Below are 18,045 nucleotides of genomic sequence, written 5' to 3' on the forward strand. Positions count from 1 at the left end.
CCTTAGGTTATCCCTCCATCCAAGTGGAACTGGAAACTCCCACTGGGTTGCGCTTCGTGCCGCCCACCCCTTTGCACCAGGACGATTTCCTTAGCGACACCTCTAGCCTAGAGTCACCCCTTAGAACTCCCAGTAGACTGAGTGACGTGGTAGTGACCTCCCAGGGACACGTAGATGGTACAGCAGCAGCACCGCCAGTGGTGACTGAAGAGGACACTTCACTGGATGACAGCAAAGTTGATTTCTCAGTGCCTAGAGAAGGAACACCTAAAGATATTTCCATAGGCGAGAGCCACTTGGAGGAAGTGGACCTTAAAGATTTTCCGCGGTATCTCGGTAGTTATGGCGGGATATCCAGAGATGCTAAACAAAGGCAGAGCGAAGAGACTAGTAAAAGAGGAGTGAGGACTGAACAGCCTGAGAGAGAAAAGTCTGGTACTGATGAGGAGATGACGGCAGAAAAGTTTAAGTCTCTGTTTGAGGACATTCATCTGGAAGAAGGAGCTGAGTCTGAGGAGATGATGGAAGAAAGAGTATGGTCAATTCTTAAAGGTGTTCAACAAGCAGAACGCGAAATGTCTTCAATTACAGGTTGGCAGCCTGACTCCTCCAGCATCTCCGAGGCGCCGACGTCGGGACGCAGGATAGGCGGCAGCCTGCTGGATCGCTTGGATGAGAGGTGAGCCCCGCTGCACTGCAGTGTGCGTGTCAGCAGGCTGCCCATGGCCACCAGCAGCACTGCACGGGCTGCTGTTCTCTGCTCTGTGAGAGCATCTCTGTATGCTCATGTATACATTTAAAAGAAAAACTTGATTTGGCCTCGGATATATTTGTCTTTAAAAATGTGTATTTGTCAGGTTTCATTCTCGATATAGGCATTTGGGAAGTACTTCATGTTATCTTTAGCAGGTAATATTTCTTTTCACGTTCTTTATCTTGTGTATTTCTATTTCTAATTCATCTCAGTGGTACGCAGATGTAGCTGGAATCAAGAACGTTATCTGAAACCAGGATACTACATTACTCTTATTTTTGAGCACCTTTATAGCAGTCATCCTTTCCATTTGCATCTCTTTGCCTTCCCCCAGATAATTGTTACATTTCCCATAAGCCAATTTTTGAATTGTCACTTTTTATAACACTTCAAGCGTATTATGTCGTGCTAATTTACTAGATTTTTTAAAAGACGAGTTGTGAGGCATAAGAAGGTAAGGGTGGTGGTACCAAACCCACCTACTCCTGTGTGTTGTCTCCCAGCAGTGGCTTCAGAGGAAGGAGAGGGGATGTATGTGCTGCACTCTCCCAGGCTCCACTTATCTTTGACATAATGACCTGCTGAGAGGGATGCTTTCTATATGTTTATCCTCAGTGCATTTCTCTTGTACGAGCTTTTCCAGCCTGCCCCTTCAGCATTGACAATATGTGTTGTGCTGTTCAGCCCTACTGGTGCCCCCTGGGCAAGGGGTTCCTGTGATCACCAATTGAAGGAGCCAGGTCTGCAGTAGCTATAAATCAGCACAGAATGATTATATGCACAGTGATCGTTTCTCTGCCAGCAGTTTACATCCTCTGCATCTTTGACTCAGGATGTTTTAAGGTTCAAGGTAGCATTAGATGCTCTCTTATCAAGTCTAGGGGGAATTTGGTCATTGATTTCAGCAAATTCATTGTCATTCAATACTGTAAAGCACTTGAACTACTGATGTGGTTCCTGTTGTTAAGCAAGTGGTGTTATTCCACATTTTATATTGTGTTAAATTAGTGAAATAGATCACTTCTGGAAGTAAAAAGCTTCCTTAAGAAGATATCAATTTCTAGCTAGATGAATTCCCTTTGCTGTCTTTTGTAAGAGCTTTGCTGGCAATCAGCTGGCATATTTTCATATGTCAGCATTACACAGTCATCGTTTTTAACAGAAAGTGAGCAAAAAGACAAGGGAAAATAAACCTGTTTATTAGAAGTGCAGGTGAAACCTCTCATAGGTAATCTGGCACAAAATTTTGGTCAGCTTTCTATCTTTTTGTAACCTCCCTTGCCTTTGGCTCTGTGTATTATTGAGACTCTGCAGTATCTAAGGACTTATTCACAGATTTTTTAAAAGGCAAGACCTATCTGGAGTACAGAAATTGTACTTTGGGGGAAAAATAACTGGTAATTGCTTTGTACCAGATACTTTCATCACCTCTTTGATTAGAGAGTGGTTTAAAAATAGGTGTCTTGAGGCTTTAGCTCATGATTATACAAGAGAACTGGTAGTTTTTGTGTACTTTTTTTCTCTTTTTACTCCCCTCCACCAAGTGGAAGGCGATTAACATAAAACATTTGGCCTTGTTTCCAGTGTCCACCGTATTTTCATTGCTTCTGAAATGATGCCATGATGCGGAAGACAAGGTTGTTAAATGGATTGATGTCTGCAAGTGGAATCTAAAATTTTACTTTTCTCTGTGTGAAATGTATGGGCTCAGACGGAAGGCTCAGTAAGAGGCTTGGTGCTTTGCCCTTCTGCCTGTGCTTTAAGCCATGAACAGCTGTCTACTCCTTTCTCTTTTTCTTGTAGTTCGGACCAATGTCGGGATTCTGTTACCTCATACGTCAAAGGAGAAGCAGGGAAGCCAGAAACAAATGGAAGCCTATCCGAGTCCACATCAGAGGCAAAAACTAAATCCTACATCCAGGAAGCTTTAAATGATGTGGGAAAACACAGTGACAAAGAAACCCTGAAAACAAAGTCTCAGATCTCAACTGGTACTGATGAGCAAACATTATCATCAACAGCATATCAGAAATCTTTGGAAGAGACCAGCAAGCCAACAACAGAAGGCAGCAAAACATCTGTGCCTGTCAGTGTGAAGAAGATGGGCTGGAGTACTTCTGAGGATGGCAAGCCAAGAACAAGCATCCAAGAGGAGGAGGGAGCAGTAATGTCTGAACAGAAGGTACAGTATGTCCTGTAATAATTAGCAGTGTGAGGAGTCCCTGTTGCTTGACATATTGGTTGACAAATTTTTTTGTGCGACTTGCAGTGCTGTTTGTGACAGGGTTAGGGGTTTTTTTCCTTATCCTTCTTTATGCCTTTTCAGTTTAACACTGAATTGAGAAAAATGGAATGGAGAAAAATACTGGAAATTTTTATTTGTGTTGTGAATAGAATGGGGTGGAGTCAGGATAGGCAGGGGAGCCAAGAAGGGCTGCATAATCCCCTCCCTGCCTGGCCCTGAGCCCTGGAAGAGGTTGGAGCAGCTTCTGGGAGCGCTGTCCCGCATCGCTGGGGGACAGCCCCTTCCCTGCTATGACATACCACCTGTGCTAACTGTGCCAAACAGCTCAGCTGTCATCCATCTGTTCCCACTAAGGTGTTGCCACTGGTTTCCCACTCTTCCTGTGACATTGAAGCAAATTATAGGAGCAAAGACATATAGGGACCCTTCAGGCTCTGTCCCACTCTTTTTCCCCAAAACTACCTGCATTTTTTTTCACTCTGTTAATTTGCAAAAAAAAAGATTTGGGGTGATATTTAATCTCCTCCTTATATTTGTTTTTTCATGCCCTTGTTCATACCAACTTCAGAGTCCATCTAGCCAAGACAAATCAAAAGATTTCTAAATGTGTAAAGCGTTTTTCCAGGTGGTGATTCTTCCTCCTTAAAATGCTGCCGAGGGGCTCCCCTTCCTTTCTACCCTGCCTGACTCGTACACCCTTAACTGCAGAACCCCAGTTATAAGTTACTTTCTGAAAATAAAGATTTTGATAGCTTTCTCAGTTGCTTCTATTTATTTACCAGAAGCTTAGAAGGAAAGTTGACTCAAAGAATGGTTTGTAGTCCAGGAGCTGCGTGCACCTCACACCCCAGCAGTGGGAGGATTGCCACGGAATAAACTTCAGGGCCAGCAGGGAACCAGGCTAAAAAGGGGAATTGCAGAGTTTCTTCTACATTCCTCTCTCTGCTGAGATTGTCTTTTCTTGGGTATAATAGAGGAGGAGATTATAACTTTTGGAAGCAAGATATTTCAGTAGAATTGTTTCTACATGATATAGTTGTTTTTTTTTTAATTGTAGCGCAATAAAAATGTTGGCTGTGGTGAGCTGCAGTAAATCACTCAGGTTTAAATTAGTTCGTTTAAAGCTATTCTTTCGATTATACAACCAAGAATTCTTTTATTAGATGGTAACATAATCAGTTTCAGCAGTTATGCAGCATATGATTGTTATTATCTTGTTATTAGTTCGTGACACAGTAAGATCTTTCCTAATGTTTGCTAATTACTGGAATACTTAAAAAATGTAAAAGCCTTTGCTTCTTCAAAGGCAGTTAAAGGCAGATGGCAGCGTTCCTCAGTGTTTGTAGGCTTTGGGGCAGAGCTCAGTCTGGTGGTGCCATGCTCTGATTAAATGCAGGAGTGTCGATGCACGCTGTAATGTGCTGAGGGTGTGCTGACATGCTGCACTTCCCCCTCTGCATTCCCATCAGTGGGAAGAGAAGTTGTCACCCACTTTTGTGTGCTCTTTACTGTTGGATATCCCATCTGGATTGAGAAGAATAAGCAAGTGCTTTTCTTAGGCGTGCTCTCTGCACTGCTTTGCTTTATTGGTGAAGGCTGATAATCTTATTTACTAAATGACAAGTCTTTTTATAGGCATGATCTTTGAATAAACTGGTATCAGAAAATAATGTCATTTCAAAATGTGGGTCTCTCACAAAGCCTGAATGGGTAAGAAACTAGCATCTGTTAGAATGACATGAACGCTTCTATTATCTTGTTGATATTTTTTCAATAATGCATTCTAATCTAATTTGAATTCAATAAGTTTAATTACTAATGCAGTCCAATTCATGGTGAGTTGCTTCACGTGCTATCATGAAAACAGAAAGAAAATTTCTACTGCAGTCTTTTCTGCAAGGCATTCTTCAGAAATGCTCCATAAAGAGAAAAGTATGGAAGAAACAGATTTACTTCTGTGGAGAGAAAGTGGGAACAAACTAAAACTACTTGCCAAAGTAAGATATTTTTATCTGTGACCCATTTGGAAAGAGCCAGGAAGCAATAGTCCCCCATCTGCAGGAGAAGGGCTGCAGCAGTGTTTTGGCACAGAGTTTGCACCAAGAGATGAAACTCAGACTGGTACTGGTCTGACGCCTGGTGACGTGGATGAAATGAATCCTTGGCCTCATTCCAAGTCCACATAAACATTTACAAAAGCATTGCAGTAATGGTGTAGGTCATGTAATTCTCTACAAATGCTCAAGCATCAGATTCCAGTGAGCTTTATAAATGAGAAGAACACAGCTCAGTTGCTCTGTTGTTCCAAAGAGGATGATGTCCAGCACATGGTCAAGGTGACTCTCAGTGTCAGAATTCCATCACAAATAAACCACTTAAAGCTGTTTATTAAAAATAACTCCTCCTCTAAAGCTTTCATGCCCTCTGGAAATCTTCTGCTTTCTTGTTACTTCTTCAGGAGAGGATTGGCTTACAATTTTTTGTATCTATATTTGACTAGTGCCAGAGGACTGCAGATGAATTCTGTCATCCTGCCCTAAATGCTTTTTGTTACATAGTTCTTCTTCTCCTCCACCCACCTATGCCCACTCTTATTTTGCACATAATTTCTGAGAATTGCTTCTTGTTTTGGATGTCTTGGGCCAGATTCAGATGGAGAAATAGATATGCAGTTCACAATATCCACTATCCATGATTTTAAAATCAGTTTGGAGCTGTCATTGGGTAAAACATAGAGGAAATTTTCAAATTTCTCTGTTCAGGAAGGGGTTCAGGAAGGTTGATATCCAGCTGAATATCATGGGAAGAGGGTCTGTGCCCTACATCTGTCACACACAGAGGTGGGAAGCCCTTTGTCCAGCATGTGCACACGGAGCTGCTCAGCACCAAAGCCGAGCTCGTTGGGTTTTGGAGGGGAAAGCACCGGGGCTGGCAGAGGGTGCCAGGAGAGAGTAACACCTGTGTGTAGCTGCAATACCTGTCAGGCTGAGACCAGCTCAGGGCTGTGCCCATCCAGCTGAGTTCTAACAGCTCCCTTCTTGGAAAAATGCAGAGTGATTGTGCTTCACACTGCAGTTTTGCACTTATAAAAGCAGATAAATACTGAGCAGGAAAGCCATTTATATGGAGCTCGTCAGAAGGCCTTTTTGTAATGTTCTGTGTGGAGGTGCTCCACTGAATCTTTCTGTATGACTGTCTTCTTTTTTTTTTATTAGGAAATTCACTTCCCATACCTTGTGAATCCATAAAACTTGTTTAAAAGAATAATTTTTAGGAGGAAAAAAATCTATGAGCTATGACAAGGTTATGGGGTTTTTTTTACATAAAATTTAAAAGAATTACGTAAGGTTTTGAAATTTCACAGGTCAGATGCAATCCAAATAGCATTTTCTGAGACTCGAGAGCTGCTGAGATACTCCATAGCTGGTGTAATTATCAGGTTACAGCATGCCAAGGAGGAAAAAAGCCTCCTCCCATCATGTACTTCAGCAGTGAAACTGCGAGTCATTATGTACATAACAGGGGCAGGGAAAACACTGTCCGTGATAACCTCTGTTTTCTTCTCCCAGTCCTGATCAGCATGTTCTGTCTTGCAAACGTGCTGTTCAAATGTACTAAAACTGCGTTTATTAGGAATGTAGTGACAGTGACAGTGAGATTGAGAGTGATTCAAGCTCAGGTGAAGAGCAGAGAATTACTACGAGAGTTTACCGGCGGCGGTTGATTCTGAAGGTACTTCGTGATTTGCTTTCTTGAGGTGACGTTGGCATGATGGGTTTGGTCTGCTGTGTCAGAATGCCAGTTTTGGCATACTGGAGCCCCTGTGGTAGTGTGCTTTCCATGGCCAGTATGGATTGATAACCCAGCGCTAGGTTGCCTTTCCTTGCTTTTAACACAGGTTTATGGGTGTCTTCTGTTGGAAAACTGTGCTGCATGGAGTGCTGTGTCCTTCACTGCCACTGTTGTGCATGGCATCTTAAAGGCTGCAGCTAGATGCAGCGTGTTGGTCTCCCCTAGAGCAGATATGAGCCACTGAGAAAAATGGGTAACAATATTTCCTTTTTTTTTATTTCCTGTTGTTTTTAAAAAATTCTGAGTTACAAGTTAAACATTTGCAGGAATATATGAGTGGGATATAGGAAAGTATGAGGCACGTACTCTGGTTGAAACTTGTGGTCCTAAGCACTTAATGTGTTCTGGAAAACTTTCTCACTGCAGCAGATGATCCTGATTTTAAATCTACTGAAGTTAATAAAAGTCCTTGCATTGCCTTCAGTAGACTATTTAGTATATTTATTTACAGCCTTTGTTTACAGCACAGTATACTGTGTATACTGATAAAACAATGGTATAATCATATAAGTAATTATATTTGCCCTTACAATATTTTTTTGTGTGGTCATACAGTATGACATTATTTTCCTGCAGCATAGAGCATGAGAAAATAAGTCTCTAACATAAACCATTATGTAATTCCTCAGTAACTTACAGGATTTATTAGATTCTTACTAGAAAATCATGCAGTCAAGCCCGGACAAAAACCAGCAGGGCACCTTAGTGCTATTACAGCACCAGTGCAGTTTGCCTAAGCTGTAATTGTTACTTTAGGAGTAAATTGTGACATTTCAATTGCACATATCTATATCACTGTTGCTTGCATGCTTTGTCGAGAGGAGTCTGCAGACCACAAAAGGCACTGCACCTTTTGTGTAATGTAGGTGGCAGATAGGCTGCTCTGCACAGCTGCCAAAGAGTCCAAGGTGCAGATGCTTTTAGAAGAGGAAGGGTGACTTTTCTGGCTGCATTCACCATGAATTCCTTCAGTATACCCGTGGGGACAGGACAGGAATGGCAAAACTGAGCTCAGCAGAAATGAATGTTTTGTCTGATCCCCCATGTCCCCAGGCAGAACCTGCTGCCTTCCCTGAAAGGCCCTGGGCCTGTCAGGGTATAACCCTTCCTCAGTAATTCCCCCTGCAGATAAGCCCTGACTGCTCAGGCTTAGGAATGTGGTTTCTGTTTTCAAACAGGGCAGGCCCCTCCAGTGCTGCAGGAGTCTCTGGTAACACACAGAGTGAAAGTGTGCTGCACATTCAAAGACTGCATAGTTGGCCTGTGGCTAAGGGCCCCCACCCAATTTATGTCTGAACTATTTTGGTGTCCACTGGTTTGCAGTCAGGAAGTGTTGGAGTAGAAAAGAGGAAAGCGTGTCAAAGGCAGCTTTCTCTTGCTCTCTCTCTTATAGCCCCTGTGTTTAGAGAAAGGCACAGAAAATTGGTTTTAAATGTGGTGGTATAATTCGGGGTAGAACTTTTAACAGAGCCGTGGAAAGCAGCATATTTAGTGTTGGAATCTGCAGCTAGTGCAGACCCAGTGGGAAGGGTGTGCGTGGCGAGTGGAGGCGGCTGAACCCGCGCTCTTGGGAACGTGTCTGATCTCAGCTGGATTGGAGCTGTACCTGTCTCTTGATTAGAAAACACATGTGATTCTTTGGTTATTTTCTGATCAATTATAGCTTCTTTTTTTATCCCCCACTCTGCATCTTAAGACAAGCTCAAAAGAGAACAAGAGAAAGTTTGAAAGCAGCAATCATCAGGCCTTTTAGAGAAAGAATTTGGTAGTGGAAGCAGCCATTTTGGTCATGTAAAGTTCATTAAATGGTGGTATGAAATGGAAAAAACAGGATTTAACATTGGTAGGGACCTGGACTTTTTTCTGCATGTTCCCAAGAGCAGAGGTTCACTTTGGATGAACTGAAATCACAGGGAGAGCATGCACAAGCTGAGGTACAGCTCCTCCATCAGGGAAGAGCTCTCAGGATGTAGAGGCCTGGAGCAATGCTTGCAGCCTGCAGAGGGAAAATAACTCACTCTGCTGCTGCAGGGCCCCGAGCAGTGACCAGGAGCAGCAGGGTCTCACCTGCAGTGCCTCAGTGCCTGGCAGAGTGGGTGCTGTGCCCAGCTTATGTCCAGCAGCAGGGGGCAGGGAATGAGGGTGTGCTTGGAGCCTCCACTGAGCAGAACTGCGTGTGGGAACTGTGTTACTGTATCCTTTATTAATAGGATCATAGAATGGCTTGGGTTGGAGGGGACAGTAAAGATTGTCCAGTTGTAACCCTGTGCCACGGGCAGGGACACCCACCAGTAGACCAGGATGCTCAGAGCCCCATCCAGCCTGACCTTGAACATTCATTCCATGGATGGGTCATCCACAGCTTCTCTGGGCAGCCTGTGCCAGTGTCTCACCATCCTCACAGTGAAGAATTTTTTCCTAATATTAATTGCTCTTCCTGGTGTTCATTATTGCCTGCATGTTGCATTTAAAGCAACAGAGGTACTCACACAGCCAGCAGGCATAATGTTTGCTGGCACTGAAACCTTGAGGATAAATTGAGTCTTGTGGAAAAGGAAAAAAGTTTTTGCCATGTGCCACCACAGGTACAGTCAGGGCTGAATTGCTTCATTACCTTTGCTCTTCTTTCCCAACTTGTTTTTCCTTTCCGTGCCATTCTGCAGTATTGCTAACACTATTGCTTCCATTTAACTGATACCTTAATTCTCTCTCCTGGCCCAAATATGGGGAAAGACTTTTCTCTCCCACGGAGGTATTTTCCCAGCAGTCCAAGAGCTGAGTCCTGTCAAGTGCTCAGTACTCCAGAGCACATTCCCATGGGATTTAGCACTTCAGAGGGCTGAGCCCATAAAACCAGACAAGCAAGGACTGATGCCCATTTCCACATGTAATAGGATCCTATTCTAACCTCAAGGTAGTGCAGATGTTTTTGTTTTTCTTCCTTTCCCCTCTTGTGTTCACATGGTGGATTGATGGGATGGGGCATTGCAAAAGAAATGGGTTTATGGTAGTGCAGGAATGCGAGCAATTAGCACACAAGGGGAAAAAATAAGAGTGCTTGCCACAATGTAGACATTCAAAGCCTGATCCAAAGCTCCTGTTATTCAGCTATGGCAGGAATCAGTGTCCAATTTTTCATGCTTTTTCAGAGATTGTTAAATCTTTCATGGATACAAATTTTTGGCTAAAGCCGTTTTAGTAAGATTCTTGCCAAAAGGTTTATGGTAGAATGTAATGGAAAGTAAAATATATTTCTAAGCAGTGGTTGTTAAAATCTGAGGTAATTTAGTATCTTGTACTTTTGCTATTTCTTGACAATTTTTATTGAAGATTTGTCCCTTTCTGTGCATTTTTTCCCCATGAAACTCCCCTTTACTGATCATGGAGGGTTTGGTTCAGCCTGCATGGGAGAAGTGGCCTGAGCAGCAGTTAGCCAAAGCTAGAGCCAGCAGCTTCCATGGTCTTGCTATACAGGAGAAGCTTATTTATGGAAAATAAAATGTGGCCATCCTGAAGGTGATAAGAATTAAGTGCCTGTGCCCTGTGTGAGGAAAATGGGAACCATTTCCTTTTGTGTATTCAGCTGGGCACAGCATCTCCACTGCAGTCTCTGTCTGGCTGGGAGAGCTGCAGGTAAGTGCCCTCTCCCTGTCCTGTCCAGTGAGAGTTGGAGCTGCTGGCCACAGTAAGATAATGTGGTGTAAATCAAACCCCAGACTGCACGTGCTGTTCTGAGGTGCGTCCTCCATGCCACATGCACCAGGCATATGCCCCAGCTCCCAGCAGTGGACTACACTCTGCCCCATTTGCAGCACCGTTTGCTCTCGGGTCTCCTTGCCTTGCCTGTTTTGTTGGGATTTTTCTCCCCCTCCTGTGGCTTTAGCAGTACATCTGCAAACAAGCAACTACACACTCAGCATGGGCGCAGGCGGAGAGTTGTGGCATCTGATTAACAAGGTCTCCCTGAGCAGGCAGAACTCACTAATGAAAATGACCTTAATGAAAGATGTTTGTTTCTCCTGCTGCTGCCACAGAGGCTCGAGACCCCAAGGAGACTGAGGCGCAGCTGCTGCTCATGCATTACAAGAATGTGATCTCAGGGCTGAAGGGATTATGTCCTGATGCTGGCTTAGGCCAGCGAGGGAAGAGGTCTGAGCGCTCTGTGCGGCTTCTGTTCCCACTGCGGCATCGCCTCTGGTCTTTGGCAAAATTAAATATTTAGGGTCTTTCCATCTTGCTTATTTCCTCCTGCTTTTAAATTCCTTTTTATCCATGTCGGTAAGATGCATCCAGCTGCACCTTTTTTCTCCACTGTTTCAACAACACTAGATGTATGGGAGGAATAAAAGGGACTATTATCCCTCTAGTAACAAAACAAACATGAAAGAAAACCAGAGCTCTGACAAATCTACAGTGAACTTTGGCACAACACTGCAGCACTGACTGTATGACTCCATTTATCTGAAGGTCCCAGGGAACACCCATAATCTGCAAATAACTGTTAAGAAAATCAGTGGAGCTGGCTTTGAGAAGACTTTGAGGAAACTGCTCTTTGCTTCTCCTGCCCTGGAGAGCAACAGAGAGAGGATACCAGCTGGTTTTGGCAGGACTACACTCCAGCCAGCAGGGTGACATTAAAGCACTCTGCTTTGCAAAGCTTCCTGGCATGTTCTGGAGCTGAGGCTTGCAGACTGCAGCCTTTGTATGCTTTAGTCCCAGGGATATAACTGGGCTTCCAGTAATCACGGTATTAACTTTTCTCCCTGCCTTTCTAAAGCTTTTGGTATTGTGACAGTGATTTTGACTGGTCAAGGGTAAAATGAAGCCTACATAAGTATGATGCAGCGGAAAGAATTTTATTCTCTAGCTGTGACGCAGATGCACCAGCTTTGTGTTTAAAAACAGCTTTTGTTGACAAGGTCATCTAATGTGCCATTCTAACCCAATGTTGGTTTGAGCTCTTGCAACTAAAGCTGCCAGTGGGTAGGGTTTTTTTTTTCCCTAGCAAACATCCATCTTTATAACTGCATAGGATTAGAAAAGTCAGTAAATCAGATCTACCTCCTGCCAGTTGTGAGCCCTCCTGCAATTTGTTTAACTACCCAGCAGCAAGAGAATTGTGAAAGCTGGATTTCATGCACACTGACTGCTGAGTATTTACAGCATTTATCCTTAAATTGTGCTTAAAGGAGCATGTAGCTAATTAAAACCCAAGATTCACCACACCTTTAAAACTGCATTTTCTTCCAGGAGACATCTTTCAGTGCAGCAGTACACTTTTCATTTCATTTGAAGTAGAACACAGTAATTCTTGCTAGGTTGTTTTAAGGTTGTTCACTTGCTCATAGCTGCAGTAAGGAGTCAAAGAACGAGTACATCAAAGTGGTGTTGGTGTGCCAAATAATCTGGTGACTGGTAGCAGTCTTGCTACTAGCCATGCTGTTTTATTCCTGGTTTTCATAGATTTTATTGTAGTGGCTTTGGAGACCCTACTCATGAGAAGGAACCTTTCCATACCTCTGTGCTCCAAGGGATGTCTGTGCCAGGGTTCCCTCCTGCTCCTTGGGGTACTGTGTTGGAGCCCACTGGGGAGTCTCTGAACCCACACGTGGAAGGCCAGGAAAGAAACTGTGTGTCTAGTTCCCCGTCTGCTCTGCATCTGATTGAAGTGTGAAGCCTCCAGAATCAGTCTTTCCCCCTCCCATGTCTTTGTGAGTAGGAAAGCCCACAGGTTTCAGTTCCCAAACCCGTTGCCCAGTCTCTGCCCCTGCCTGGCAGCAGTCCCGTCCCTTTCTCGTGAGAAAGGAAGCAGCGGCTGCCGCTGGGGCCCTGCTCGCCGCAGGGACCAGCCTCACACTTCCCTCCTCCTGCACAGAGCCCGTGCAGTGCCTGGGCAGGTGTGTCATTTCTCCTTCTGGGGGATGAATTTTTCAGGCTCCATCTGAAGGCCTCAGTAGCTGTTTGTTCTGCTGTGCTTTTGCAGGGATGCCAACATTCCCTGGCCCAGGCACCTCAGCTAGGTGTGTCTCAGGCACAGGACCTCATCCTTATGTCCCTGTGCAGTGGAACCCACCTGGCTGTGGAGTCTGTCCTTCTCTTGGCAGTGCTTCCTGGAGCACCAGGACCTCATCCTTATGTCCTTGTGCAGTGGAACCCACCTGGCTGTGGAGCCTGTCCTTCTCTTAGCAGTGCTTCCTGGAGCACCAGGACCTCATCCTTATGTCCCTGTGCAGTGGAACCCACCTGGCTGTGGAGCCTGTCCTTCTCTTGGCAGTGCTTCCTGGAGCACCAAAGTTCAGCGAGTTGTACAGCTCGGTAACAGTCTGTGAAAGCCTGGGGAAAAAGATGTGTAAAGTGTCTGAATTCCATTGCTTAAGTGGTGACTTCAGTACAGCTTTCAATTCGAAACCAGCAGAAATTCTGTACTTGTGAAGAATGACAAACTGAGTGGCCAGGGGCTCTGCTCTGCAGTACTCCCCCCGGGCTCCTGCCTGCTGCCCTTCTCCCCAGGCGAGGAAAAGGGAAAGGCTTGGCTAGAAAAGACCACAAATGGCTTGTAAACAAAAGGAAAGGTTTGTTTTGCTTAGAGCTTAGAAATAGCATGCAATCCCAGTGTTGCATTGTACATCTTGAAAAAGCTGCATTAGTAGGGAATACTGTTTTTAAAAAATACACATGGATTGTTGTGTTTATTATAAAGCAGTCCCAGGAGCTTATGCAGACAACTATGTAGTGTATAGACCACAGTAAATAGAAACTGTATTTGCCCTGTGCTGTTCAGTACATCAAAGTATTAAAAAAGCTGTAATAGTCTCCTTTCAGATAGTTTTTTTTGTAGTCAATATTGTTATAAAATGTTTTATACAATGTTTTCTTTCTGCTTCTTCCCTCTATTTGTAATTTTTCCATAGTGGGTTGAGGGTGAGGGGAGAAGAAAAGTTTTAAGGATTTTTTTGTTTGTTTGGGTTATTGATTTACAAGTGGAAATTTTTCATATGTATGCCAGCTGCAGTATCATTATGTTTGCCTTTCTCGTATGAAAGATATAAGCACAAACAATGGATATTTTTGAAGCATCAAAGCAGTGTTTGCTTCAGCACCCAAGTTTGGAAATATGACTTTGTGAGGTAAAGTTAGCAAAGCTCTTTTGGAACATAAGTTCATGACTGCCAGCTGGGCTCAGACTCTAAACTAATGTCATTTATTTATGATTTAAGCAATAATTCCTTTAAGTGGAATTAAGTCACTGGCATAGCAGCTAGGAAATTGCTTTTACATTTATTTACACTGGTGCTATAAATTGCTGGTGCTACAAGAAGTGATGGCTGGAGTGCTGCTGCTCTCAGTGAGTCATGGAGCGGGCTGCCGAGGCTCCTCGCCACGGTGGCACCGTGCCGGGCAAAGTGTCACGTAAGATAACTTCCTTCATTTTGTAAGTGCTGAGAAGTCCTGTCTGTCTTCTGTGTTTGTGTTTAAGACCTCGTGTTTAGCAAGCTATAGGCAGAGCTGTCTTTTTAAGTCCCAGATTTCCCCCTTGTTTGACCGTGTTTCTGCATGTGCCAAAGCAGAAACACTGCTGAGTTTCACTGAGAAGCTGTGAAAGCCTAAGGGGTGTCTCATAGGGCTCAGACTGACCACTCGATTTTGTTACCCAGAGAGTTCCTGACATGCATTAGTTAATAAGAGCAGTGTGCTAGAAGCTCCCTGCAGGCTTTAAGGAAACATCTCGTAGGACAAATGCACGGGTATCAGCATTGCTAAATAAATGAGGCTTTCATACAGTTTGTGTGACATAAAGCAAACTGTTACATAAAGTTGAAGCTAGCATGTGCTTGTTGCTTGGATTGGTGTGGAAATATGTGTGGGTTTGACAGAATATAGGCTCTATTGCTAATCTTATAACACGTTCTTTAGGGTGAGGAAGCAAAAAACATTCCTGGTGAATCTGTAACAGAGGAACAGTTTACCGATGAAGAAGGCAACGTCATCACGAGAAAAGTAATCATGAATTACATCATTGCTCTGAGTCTTTGCATTCAAGTAACTTCTTTTAACATGCTTTTCCCCTTTAGAATCTAGGAAAAAAAAAATCCATTCTTTTCATGTATTGCTTCCCACAGATCACCCGGAAAGTAGTAAGACGTGTTGTTATCCCCCATGAGAGGAAAGTTGGTGAAATGGTAATGCAACGGGGACTACCAGGAAATAACAGTAGGCGCAGAGGGTTGTGTTGACTGCTAGAAAGTGCTGCTAAAGGGCTGGAGGTTTGCATTTAACAAGAAGCCTTGGCAAGAAGTGCAGTGCTTGCAGTTATTGGCAAGTTGTGTGTCGGGATCACGGGGCAGGGGCGGCGTCAGGGGGGCCTGGCTGAATTCTGTCGGCACAGGGCATCAGGGTCTGTTTCTGTAAAATGGGCAGCAGGTCTAAGCCATGCTTAGCCAAGCCTGCTTTGTGCCATCAAGTTGAGCCGTGTCTGTGTGTTTGGTTAAGCCCTTGCAGAATCTGTGCCTTACAGCTGTAGGTGGATTGTGTGGCTTTTCCACCAGCCCAAAGGAATGAGCTGCAGTCCGATCCCAGTGGCCTCTCACTCACCTTGGTGTGATAGCCCTGGTGCTGGTGACTGAGGGTTTGCAGGATTCAGGTCAATGACAACATACCCAAGCAATGGTATCCTTTACAAGCAAGCACCAAGACAGGATTTTGTCCCTGGTGATCAAAATTGAAAGCCTTCTGCAGGCCCGGACTATGGCCAGCTTTGTCACCCTGACAGTGGGAAGAGTAAGACTCTTGTGTGCCAGCACACCCCAGCCCCTCTTGGGAAGTGCTTCAGTGACAGGGGCAGGAGTGGGCAGGCTGTGCCTCAGCTGTCATCTGTCCCCAGGAGGCCTTGGGGAAATGGGCATTGCCTCTGGAAACAAATGGCTTCAGAGGAGCTCGTGCCTTCTTCCCCAGCACATGGCCCTCAGACATCTCTGCTTGAGTAAAACTGTCACTGGGGCTAATGAAATTCTTGTCTGAGTGAAAACAGATTCAGAAAGGAAGATAATGAATACCCTTTCTTTTCTGGCAATTAAAAAAAAAAAAGAAAAAGAAAAAAAGTCACAGAAATAAGAGAATGGAAACAAACTTATTTCCATTTCCTCTTTCCTAGTTGTTCATGAAGGAAAAAAAATCCTGCCCAGCAAGGGGTAAACATTTTCAATTTGCTGCACCAGATTAGATTATTTGGAAACTACAAATAGTTACAAATACATCAATGCAGATCACCTGAGGGGTAAATTCTGCCCATAGCCACACATAAACAGATGCCTTTCTCTGATGTGAATGAGGCTTGTGACTGGAGAATTTATTTTTAGATGATTATTGAGCTACTTTTAATGAGCAAAGATGAACTTTATTTTGGGGTTTGCTGTTTTAAAGACGCTGAAACCTGCACTGCTTGTCACTGTCATTGGTTTTACTTCTGTGCTGCTTCAGTGGTGGTTTTTGCTGGCTTTCTTCCTCTTCCCTTTATTCCATTACTAACCGGCTCACTTTAAAGCACAGATGTTGTGAAACATCACAAGAGCAGCCGCAGCCTCTGCTGTTGGGAATGCCCACCAGTTTGGCTGACCAGGAGGACAGCTGGGAAAGGGGATTGTTCCCTGTCAGTGGCACTGGCTCCCGCTGCAGTTTGCAGCAGGGGCTCTGCCAAGGACCGACTGCCAGCTGGGCACTGCAACCCAGGGGTCAGGCTGAAATTGTAGAGCTGTGTTTTCTACTTGAAGATGATATTTCAGACCTGTGCTTTTGCAGCTCAGCAGAGTGGATAAATAGATTGTGTGTATCTTTGAAATGAAGTGTTAATGTGATTTAACTGCTTTTTACTTATCCTGTTACAGCAAAATGTGTATCCTGTTTTGGAAGCTGGTTTACAATTACGAGTGCTCTCTGCAGACTTGTGTTAATGTTTATACTTTTCCTTTAAAGCAGGGAGAAGCTTATAAGGTTAAGACAAAGAAAGAAGTCAGACACGTGGAGAAGAAAAGTTACTCATGAAAGCTGAAAGCCAACCACTGAACGGTCGGTGTGATCAATTTTCTTCCCTTGTTGAAAGCTTTTGCCAGCATGGGGAACAGCACCTGGGCTGCACAAAGGCTTGCCTCTGCTACCCTGACTTTGCTTTCCAGCTGCAGACCTGAATAGCTGGCCCTTGATCTTATGAGCTAAAAATGACCTTGTGTTCACATATAAAAATTAATCTTTACTTATTGGAAAATGAAGCAAAGCAATACTCAGGCATGTGCAAGATTTCTGGGAATTTTACAGTGTGTTGTGTTTGTAATCCATAGAACTTTCTACCCCTAAAAACTTAAACACAAATAGTAAAGGTGATGCACCAAATAAACCCAGGAGTGAAGTGCTTCTTCCACTGTCAGACATGTGATTTGAGGGCAGTTATGCAAGTCAAAGTCCTTGTGAGTGAAGTGTCTCAAAGTTTGCCAACAAATAATCCCTACCAACTGTTCCTTGTGAATTTTATTGATCCAGCCTTAACAATTGTAGCAAGCCAGCAGCTGATGGTGTATAAGGGCTTCCCAAGCTAAACCCAAATGCACAGACTGAGACACCCTTGCAGGGGACTCTGTAAAGATGTGAAGAAAAGAAGCCAGAGGCTGCTTTGTCTCACTGACACAGCTACACACAGAGATATGTCTGTGTGCCTTTCAATGCTGGTCCATCAGTCATGGCTCCAAGTGTGTAGGTTTAGCCTGGACATGTCTTTTTTTCTGCTCTTCTCTCTTAGCTTTGCTGGGTTTCAGTAATTGGACAGAGGAAGAGTTTATGAAGTGCAAGACTGTATATTATCCTTTTACTGTACATATGGTATAGGATTGACTGTAAGAACAGAATAAACAGGACCTGGAAAATAGACCAGATAGTGAGGAAAAGGACAGACAGAAGCAGAGTCTCTCTTGAGTCACCAGTCCCCTCTAACTAATGCAATGTAAGGTAGCCCCTAGAGCTCCCTGGCCCTACAGGTGCTCTGTGCATATGAGTAGAGCCATTTAGACAAACAGCACTCAGTGTGTGGGATTAGCTGAGGGATTTATGGATCAAGCCCCAAGGAGCAAGCTCTGTGAGGTGTCTGGTGTGATTTCAGTATCTGGTAAGCACCTACCGCATCCACCTGAATTCCTGCTTTTACTGACAG

At 44.0% G+C, this 18,045-nt stretch overlaps 1 protein-coding gene across 44 annotated transcripts in view; it reads left to right on the forward strand.

Moving 5' to 3' along the window:
* ANK3 (ankyrin 3) overlaps positions 1-18,045 on the forward strand; it is a 339,367-nt gene that overhangs the window by 318,002 nt on the left and 3,320 nt on the right. For 24 of the 44 annotated variants that reach the window (XM_038140071.1, XM_038140074.1, XM_038140073.1 and 21 more), the window contains 6 exons: positions 7-679; positions 2,558-2,936; positions 6,633-6,731; positions 14,766-14,849; positions 14,972-15,031; positions 16,821-16,913. In XM_038140071.1, coding sequence (XP_037995999.1) covers positions 7-679; positions 2,558-2,936; positions 6,633-6,731; positions 14,766-14,849; positions 14,972-15,031; positions 16,821-16,889 — 1,364 coding nt within the window. In that variant the 3' untranslated portion in view covers positions 16,890-16,913. The remainder of the gene's footprint in view (positions 1-6; positions 680-2,557; positions 2,937-6,632; positions 6,732-14,765; positions 14,850-14,971; positions 15,032-16,820; positions 16,914-18,045) is intronic. The other 20 variants (XM_038140069.1, XM_038140088.1, XM_038140089.1 and 17 more) reach the window with 8 other exon arrangements.

Source organism: Motacilla alba, chromosome 6, assembly GCF_015832195.1.
Source record: "Motacilla alba alba isolate MOTALB_02 chromosome 6, Motacilla_alba_V1.0_pri, whole genome shotgun sequence".
Taxonomy (NCBI): Eukaryota; Metazoa; Chordata; class Aves; order Passeriformes; family Motacillidae; genus Motacilla; species Motacilla alba.